The sequence below is a fragment of the Symphodus melops genome, assembly GCF_947650265.1.
Source record: "Symphodus melops genome assembly, chromosome: 1".
In the NCBI taxonomy this organism is placed as follows: Eukaryota; Metazoa; Chordata; class Actinopteri; order Labriformes; family Labridae; genus Symphodus; species Symphodus melops.
The window spans coordinates 56844957-56854734 of NC_136691.1; the positions used below are offsets into that span (position 1 = coordinate 56844957).

Here is a 9778-nt window from a genome sequence, read left to right on the forward strand (position 1 = left end):
TAACATAGAGCTCTATGGAGACTGACTCACTGCAGGAGACAGACTCTAGTGGACACTGGAGGAACTGCAGCTGTAAAGTTGGACATTTTAACATAGAGCTCTATGGAGACTGACTCACTGCAGGAGACAGACTCTAGTGGACACTGGAGGAACTGCAGCTGTAAAGTTGGACATTTTAACATAGAGCTCTATGGAGACTGACTCACTGCAGGAGACAGACTCTAGTGGACACTGGAGGAACTGCAGCTGTAAAGTTGGACATTTTAACATAGAGCTCTATGGAGACTGACTCACTGCAGGAGACAGACTCTAGTGGACACTGGAGGAACTGCAGCTGTAAAGTTGGACATTTTAACATAGAGCTCTATGGAGACTGACTCACTGCAGGAGACAGACTCTAGTGGACACTGGAGGAACTGCAGCTGTAAAGTTGGACATTTTAACATAGAGCTCTATGGAGACTGACTCACTGCAGGAGACAGATTCTAGTGGACACTGGAGGAACTGCAGCTGTAAAGTTGGACACTTTAACATAGAGCTCTATGGAGACTGACTCACTGCAGGAGACAGACTCTAGTGGACACTGGAGGAACTGCAGCTGTAAAGTTGGACATTTTAACATAGAGCTCTATGGAGACTGACTCACTGCAGGAGACAGACTCTAGTGGACACTGGAGGAACTGCAGCTGTAAAGTTGGACATTTTAACATAGAGCTCTATGGAGTGTAACACTATCCCCACTCTGCTTAATATCGTGGAGCTTGTAAAAACTGCTGTACTTGAACATCTTCATCCATCCACCAGTTCAGGTCTGTTAGTATGTAACGATGCTCTGATTGGCTGCCACCTGACTTCCTTCTGCTGTTGTTTGTGACGTGTCTGTGCAGCTGAAGCTGTTCAGTGTGTTGACCGCTCTGGAGGACATGGCATGCTAATATTATTGCCATCAGATGTCCAAGGGCGGGGAAATGCTCTAATCATTTCCTCCCGAGCGCCCCTGAAAGAGGAGCCCGGGGAGAGGGGGAGGGGGGGTTACAGCCGCCTGGATGGGCTGTTGAGGGGGCCGCTGGGGTGCGGGGAGGTAGGGCACAGTACAGCATCCGGATCGGAGCCTGATGGTACAGGATGTGTGTGCTTATCTCCATTGAACTAAACTAAATAGGAGAGAGAGCCTTTAATGCGACAGTAAGCCGCTTCATTCAGCAGCAGCGCGGCCCAGACGCACAGCTCTGATCCGGACAAATGACGCACGGAGGGCCCGCTCTGTGGCTGCCGTTTGTTTAAATCACTTCGTTTTTTTAGGAGGAATGTCCTTCATTAATTTTTTTCCCTAAATCGCCTTAAATAACCCGAAAAAATCCTCCTGCCGTCCTGAGATGATTTGTCCCCAGGCTGAATGTGCGTAAAAGTATCTGGAACAGGAAACTCTCCCTCTCTTTCTCTCCGTGTGTGTGTGTGTGTGTGTGTGTGTGTGTGTGTGTGTGTGTGTGTGTGTTAGAGAGAGAGAGAGAGAGAGAGAGAGAGAGAGGAATACCCAGCTGGTCCCACTCGCCCTATAACACCCAGCACAACATGTTTTACCTTCAATGAAAGCTGAGACGGCAGAGAGCAGCTCACCGCGCGTCGCTCCTGCAGCTCTGCAGCATCTTCACCTTCAGCTGGAACTTTGACCTTCTGTTCTGACCGTCGCTCGTTTTCACCTGACAGCAGAACCTTCTGGATAACCCTGAGTGTGTGTGTGTGTGTGTGTGTGTGTGTGTGTGTGCGCGCGCGCGCGCGCTGTCAGAGGTGATGGTCTCTCTCTCACTCACAGCGCTTCTCCTCAGGTGATGGTATGTCTTTTTGGAGGTAGGGACCACTTTTGGAAACGTGCTCCGTTTTCAACAACTTTTCATTTCGGCTGTGAAGGCGCCTCGCGGGCTCAACAATGGCTCTCTCCTCCCTGTGTGTGCTCGTCTTACTCTACGGATGGAGTTATCTGTGCGTTGGATATTGCGCGATGCTGAAAACGGACAATTTCCCCGAGAGACGGAAGGTGGATTTTACGCACTCGGTGGATAAAAAGCCCGCTGCGACGGAGGAGCAGGACCCGCTCTTACAGGATACACTGACGGGTCACATGCAGATGCTTTACGCCAAGTACAACCGAGCTGCATTTCCCTTCAAGGACGGAAACACCGTGCGGAGTTTCAAAGCGCACTGGGGTAGGTGTCCAAACTTTAATCATAAAACTGAGTGAGTGCGCACGTGCTGTGAAGTGTTTTCAGACTTGCTTCATTGTAAGTGCAGCGAGCTGCGTGGCCTCAGATGAGTCCTCTGACAAACGCACGCGCTCTTTACTGTGAAGAGAAGGCTGCAGAGCAGAAGACTCGGTTCTTGTTTATTGAGCAGAACCTGAAATCCACCTGTTGATCCAGTCATGGAAATGCGATCAACCTGTTACTCTGAGATTCTCTCCGCACGCGGCTCCAAACAGTCCTTTTCACTCCTCCAGATCTGAGAGTCAGATAGTGCAGCTGCTCAGCCTGCAGAACCGGAGACAAGTCTCTGCACTTTGACTCTCAAACCTTTGAATGGACTCTGATCTGAATCAGTTTAAACTGTTCGAGTTTGTAGGATCATACCGCCCCCTGTCGCCTGCGAGCTGTATGACACAGCATTTAAAGGGCCAGTTCCCCCAAATATCAGCACCTTTTCCCTGTTTACCTTTAATCACACATGAACATCATGAAGTTTCAGCTCTTTAAATGAGCAATCATTCCTCAGCCGTGATTCATGTGATGATCCAGAATCAAACGTCCCAGCTCACAGGAATGTTATAAATGCAGTTCAGATAAATGACCAGCGTCAGGCGGACGCCGACTTGATGACCAAACTGAAAACACAAGAAAAGAATCAAATGTTTTCACTGAATTCTGATTTATTAAAACTCGTCAGTGAAACACGATTTGAATCGATAGATCTATCGATCGATCGATCTATCGATCGAGATAGATAGATAGATAGATAGATAGATAGATAGATAGATAGATAGATAGATAGATAGATAGATAGATAGATACTTTATTGATCCCGAGGGAAATTCAAGGCATCCAGTAGCAGTATACAGACAGGCAGGACACAAGACATTAGTTACAATACACACCCGCTGTCCCCCCCCCCCCTCTCTATACAATAATCCCCCAAACAAGATTTAGCAGCCCCTATGTGACTAAGAGTAAACATAATTACAGGTTAAACCTGTGCAGTTAACATTAGCATTAGACTTAAAACTTATATAGCATAATGTACATAACCTGTGCAGTTAGCATTAGCATTAGACTTAAAACTTATATAGCATAATGTACATAACCTGTGCAGTTAGCATTAGCATTAGACTTAAAACTTATATAGCATAATGTACATAACCTGTGCAGTTAGCATTAGCATTAGACTTAAAACTTATATAGCATAATGTACATAACCTGTGCAGTTAGCATTAGCATTAGACTTAAAACTTATATAGCATAATGTACATAACCTGTGCAGTTAGCATTAGCATTAGACTTAAAACTTATATAGCATAATGTACATAACCTGTGCAGTTAGCATTAGCATTAGACTTAAAACTTATATAGCATAATGTACATAACCTGTGCAGTTAGCATTAGCATTAGACTTAAAACTTATATAGCATAATGTACATAACCTGTGCAGTTAGCATTAGCATTAGACTTAAAACTTATATAGCATAATGTACATAACCTGTGCAGTTAGCATTAGCATTAGACTTAAACTTATATAGCATAATGTACATATCCTGTGCAGTTAGCATTAGCATTGTATTTCAGGTCTTTCTGTCAGAACGTTTCAGGTGAGTCTTTTCTCCAGTAGCTCCCGACAACACGAACACAGAGGACGAGAGGACGAGGCGCCTCGTCCGTCACGCTCAGCTCGCTCTGCTTTAAAAAAGAAAAGTCACATCGAGTCCTCTGGGCTCCACAGAGTCAGGAACACGAATTGGTCGGTCGGCGTGGTACGTAGCGACGGGTTAGGAAGTTGAGGGTTCAAGTCCCAGTGCGGCCCAGAACATAGAAATGAGTCTGGTAGAGGTGCGAGGACACTTCCTGATCACTGACCTGTGGCTCTCTGCACTCACGCCCTTTTATGGGCATTAGTGGGCAGTAACCTGCGCTCAACGGGAACAACATGCGCACGCTTCAGTCAATGAAGAAGAAGAATCTGACGGACTGAAGGTTCTTCACAAGACGTTGGTGCTCAGTGACACTACGGCAGGCAGGGATTCAAACCCTTATCACCTTTATTGTTGCTGTTTGAAATGTGACGTAACCGTGACGTGTTTGTGATTCCGTCCTCAGGAACCATAAACAAGAAGCCGCTGCAGATTTTCAACCTGACGTCCCTCACAAAGTCCGAGGACGTCCTGTCGGCCACTCTTCATTATTACATCGGAGACCTTCAGAACAGCACGCAGGGCCGCCACGGGCCCCGCAGGCACCGCCACATCCACATGGTCATCTGGAGCTTCGCCTCCGTGGACAACAGGACCAGGACTCTGGGACACTTTCGGATCAACGTGTCCACGCTGTACAGGGACTTCATCTCGTGGCAGTGGAAGGACGTGACGCGTGCGGTCAACCAGGCCAAAAACCAGGACCAGCTCCTCATCGGGATCGACGTGGTCTCACAGGGACCCCGGCCCTGGAAGGAGCTGCTGTCAGACCGCTCTCCCTACATTCTGGTCTACGCCAACGATTCGGCCATCTCTGAGCCTGAGAGCGTGGTGGCCACGCTGCAGAGACACCGCCTGGTGGGAGGGATAGGCTCCGCCCCACACAGCTTCCATAAACAGCGAAACCACACCGAACACGAGCGGCCCCGACACAAGCGCTCGGTGAACGTTCTGCTGCCGCTGCAGAACAACGAGCTGCCCGGGCCCGAGTATCCGTACGAGACGACCGGCTGGGACGAGGCGAGTCCGTACGACCCGTTAGACAACAAGCAGGCCCGCCGACCTCGCAAAAAGACCCGAGGCAAGAACCAGCGGCACAAGATGCCCCTGCTGCAGTTTGACGAACAGACCATCAAAAAGGCGAGAAAGAAGCAGTGGAACGAGCCGAGGAACTGCGCCCGCCGCTACCTCAAGGTCGACTTTGCTGACATTGGATGGAGCGAGTGGATTATATCGCCAAAGTCGTTTGACGCCTTCTACTGCTCAGGATCCTGCCAGTTCCCCATGGCCAAGGTGAGACTCTCTGATGTCATGTTCATGTTTGAAATCAGCTGGAGCGTCCCGGACGGCAGGACGAGGACGTGTGTGTGTGTGTGAGTGTGTGTGAGTGTGTGTGTGTGTGTGAGTGTGTGTGTGTGTGTGAGTGTGTGTGAGTGTGTGTGTGTGTGTGTGTGAGTGTGTGTGTGTGTGTGTGTGTGTGTGAGTGTGAGTGTGTGTGAGTGTGTGTGTGTGTGTGTGTGTGTGTGTGTGTGTGTGAGAGTGTGTGTGAGTGTGTGTGAGTGTGTGTGTGTGTGTGTGTGAGTGTGTGTGTGTGTGTGTGTGTGTGTGAGTGTGTGTGAGAGTGTGTGTGTGTGTGTGTGTGTGTGTGTGTGTGAGTGTGTGTGAGTGTGTGATGGACAGTGTGTGAACGAGTGGCAGCAAGAGAACCACGGTAAGTAAAGACACCATGACGCTGTGGACCACACACACACGTCCTCACAATGCACACACGTCCTCACAACACACACACGTCCTCACAACACACACACGTCCTCACATCGCACACACGTCCTCACAACACACACACGTCCTCACAATGCACACACGTCCTCACAACACACACACGTCCTCACGTCGCACACACGTCCTCACAACACACACACGTCCTCACAACACACACACGTCCTCACAACACACACACGTCCTCACATCGCACACACGTCCTCACAACACACACACGTCCTCACAACACACACACGTCCTCACAATGCACACACGTCCTCACAACACACACACGTCCTCACAACACACACACGTCCTCACATCGCACACACGTCCTCACAACACACACACGTCCTCACAACACACACACGTCCTCACAATGCACACACGTCCTCACAACACACACACGTCCTCACAATGCACACACGTCCTCACAATGCACACACGTCCTCACAACACACACACGTCCTCACAATGCACACACGTCCTCACGTCGCACACACGTCCTCACAACACACACACGTCCTCACAATGCACACACGTCCTCACAACACACACACGTCCTCACATCGCACACACGTCCTCACAACACACACACGTCCTCACAACACACACACGTCCTCACATCGTACACATGTCCTCACAACACACACACGTCCTCACATCGTACACATGTCCTCACAACACACACACGTCCTCACAATGCACACACGTCCTCACAATGCACACACGTCCTCACAACACACACACGTCCTCACAATGCACACACGTCCTCACAACACACACACGTCCTCACATCACACACACGTCCTCACAATGCACACACGTCCTTACGACGCCTGTCCCCTCTCTCTCTCCCTGTCCTCTGTCTCTATCCACTGGCACAAAAGACCAAAAATAAACCTTAAAGAAAAAAAATGGGGTTAACCCCTGATGGGGTTAGGGTCAGCTGTCTTCACTCAGGAAGAAAGACATGATGTGAATCAAACACACCAGGACTTGTAGGACATGATGTCACACACCAGAGGTCCCCGCTCTGTCTCACATTAAAGATGATCATGGAAACGTACAGAAATCAACGGCATCTGCTTTTTCTTCTTTCGCTGCCAGGAAACAGTAGAGTGTTTCTCCTTCAGTGATGAGGCCGCTCAGTCTTTCAACAGTTTGGATCTCAAAGAGTTTATCTAAAGGGAAGTCATCTAAAAGACTTCACCTCCGTGCAGGAAACACAAAGAAGAGCTGAACAGTTTCCCCTCGCAGCTCGCGGCCCTGCCCACAAGATAACATCACAGGTATTTTAAACATGGCCAGAATGCACACCATCCATCCCCTGAGTTCATCAGCTCGGGGTCGCCCGTCTCTGTAGTCGGATGTAATGAGTCCCAGGAGTAGAGCCTGGGGCGTAAAGCCCCTCCCCCCTCTGTGATGGTGCTCGTCCTCGTCAGCCTGAAGCTGCTCGTTGGATGCTAATGCTAACACCCAGAGACAAAGGGGGGGGGCTCAGGTCTTTGTTAGGCCCCCTCTTGAGGAGCATGTTTGGCACTTTGGAAACCCAAAGTTGGTGTTGAACAGATGACCTCTGACGTCACTCTTTTTGTGCAGGTAGATCATCAAAGACAGATGCTTTAATCTATTTCCTCTCTCTGCTTCAGGCTCTGAAGCCGTCGAACCACGCCACCATCCAGAGTATAGTGCGGGCGGTGGGCGTCGTCCCGGGCATCCCTGAGCCGTGCTGTGTCCCAGAGAAGATGTCCTCCCTCAGCATCCTCTTCTTCGACGAGGACAAGAACGTGGTGCTGAAGGTTTACCCCAACATGACCGTGGACTCCTGCGCCTGTCGATAGTTCCCATCCCCATTAGCATCAGAAAAGCAGCCACGCCCCCTCCCGTTCCTTCAGTCGGTCACATATTCAGTCACAAACGCCCTCTGAACAATACTCACTGTTTGCACTGGAGGAGAGAACTTCCCCATGTTCCAGGTCAAACGAAAACTGTTCAGGAAGACGGACAGATCGTATTCAAGCTGGAATGGAAAGTCTCATTCACCACTCCAAGTCCATGCTGCACCACTGTTTCCCTTTGTGCTCCTCTGATTGGATCACCCCCGCTGAGAGATTTGTTGGATGATGTCGGGGTGACAGCAAACATGAACTTACTTCCCACATAGAAAAACTGCTGAGGCAACAAAGACAGTAAAAGTGGAGGAAGCGTTGTCCTCGTTCCTCCACAGCTTTACATCGTCTTTGGTTTTTACCACCAAGTCAGACTCGCACTTGCATGGTTTTTGTTACTCTGTGTCTGTATTTATGTCTGTACTATCACTGTGTTATTCACTATATGAGAAGTTATTGTATAATTATTGGCTTGGCTGCTATACAGAGATATATTAGATTCCAAAGCCAGAACTTTGATGCAGGCGGAGCAGCTGGACGGTCACTTCGGTGTTCGGACTGCTGCTCCTTTGTTGTACAGAAAAACACATTTACAGAGTTTTATTATAAGAAAGAGAGTAAGCTACTTTTCACATGTGCTCTTTTATTACTGTTAGTGTTGGAAGGAAACCGTCACTTTGCTAGAACAAACTTAGCAAGAACACTTCAGATTCCAACGTTAGAGGGACAAATCTGCTTCATTAAAGGTCACATATTACCCAGAATCCTCTCCTCCATGTTCCTCTAACGTGTCTGTCTACAAACCCCCCAATGATGAGAAAAGTCCATCCTCTCCGTCTTCTGCCTGCTCCACGTCTCAGAAAATGTGTGCTCAAACAGGCCGTTTGGAGATGTTCCCTTCATGACATCACAAAGGGCAGTAGCCCCTCCCCCAGGTGGGTGACACTCCCACAGCTAGGTGTTTGTTCTGCCCTCTGAGTCTGCCTTCTCACCGTAAACAATAGGACATGGAGCCAGAAAGCAGCGAGTACACCCGAGCCCTTCCAGAGAGGGGGCGTGGTCAGACACAGCTCATTTACATATTTAAAGCTACAGACACAGAAACAGCCTGTTCTGAGCAGGGCTGAAATAGAGGGGTTTATAGACATGATCAAATACAGGATCAGAGTGGATTTACAACAACACACTTCACACACATGATGAAGAGGAGCGAGGACACTGATTTCATCTGAAGAGGAGGAGGTCATGTGACCTTTAAACTGTTAAATCACAGGACTGTCAGAGTCAGTTAACCCTTTGTTGGACTATTGAAGATTTTGTTGGACCTTTGTTGGCGATGGCAGGCATGGAGGGTCAGTGCTGGTGTTTTCGAAAAGCCTTGTATCAGGCTGAGCTTGTTTTGTGTTATTAAAGGTTACATTACATGGTTCTTAATAAAGACATCTACGTCATTAACTAAGACTAAGTCAATATAAAGAAAATATTCAGTATAAAGAAAATAATCAGTACAGGCCGGTTAATTATTGGTCTTAACACTAGATGTTATTTTCAACAGCACTCTGGCTTCAGAATACCAAAAATCTTAACAAAATATGGAACTCGAGGCTTCAAAAGTTTGATTCCTAAATCCTCTCAGTGGTGACTTCTATTTCTCATACGGTCCGTGTATTTAACCACCAAAGGCTTTTATTTTGAAATGACAAAACAAAATAAACTGCCAATTAGCATTTGGGGAACTTTTTTTTTTAAATTAACCTTTGTTTCAGATTGGTCCTTGAGGTTAACAGAGAGACCTGACAAGACAGTCAGCAGCACAAAAGTTCCAGCTGGAGACACAAAGACAGCTAGCTCCTCGAGTATCAGAACACACTTCTTATACTAACAGATTAAACAAACAGCTTCACCCACAGGGGGCGCCAAAGTTGAGTCAAACTGAAAGTTCCTCATTGTAGCTTCAACAAATTAAACAGAGAAACTATGAGCTATACATTTAAAATATGAACTCATGAGGGGGAGCTGCTCTGTTTCCCACAGTGGTTAAATATTACTGTATAGAGTTGGTTTTGATAGAAATCATCAGGCTCTACGTCATCATGTGACAGTTGGCGTGTCGTCATAAGGTCGCTATGATGTCACAACTCATAAAACCAAATATTTATTCAGAGCAAATATA

The 9778-nt window shown here is 47.9% G+C and overlaps 1 protein-coding gene across 1 annotated transcript; it reads left to right on the forward strand.

Annotated features, from left to right (window-relative positions):
• Positions 1-1106: 1106 nt before the first annotated feature.
• bmp3 (bone morphogenetic protein 3) lies at positions 1107-9060 on the forward strand. The gene is made up of 3 exons (XM_079354264.1): positions 1107-2204; positions 4359-5245; positions 7366-9060. The coding sequence occupies exons 1-3, from the start codon at positions 1928-1930 to the stop codon at positions 7555-7557; spliced, it is 1356 nt and encodes a 451-aa protein (XP_079210390.1). The 5' UTR covers positions 1107-1927; the 3' UTR covers positions 7558-9060.
• Positions 9061-9778: the final 718 nt, after the last annotated feature.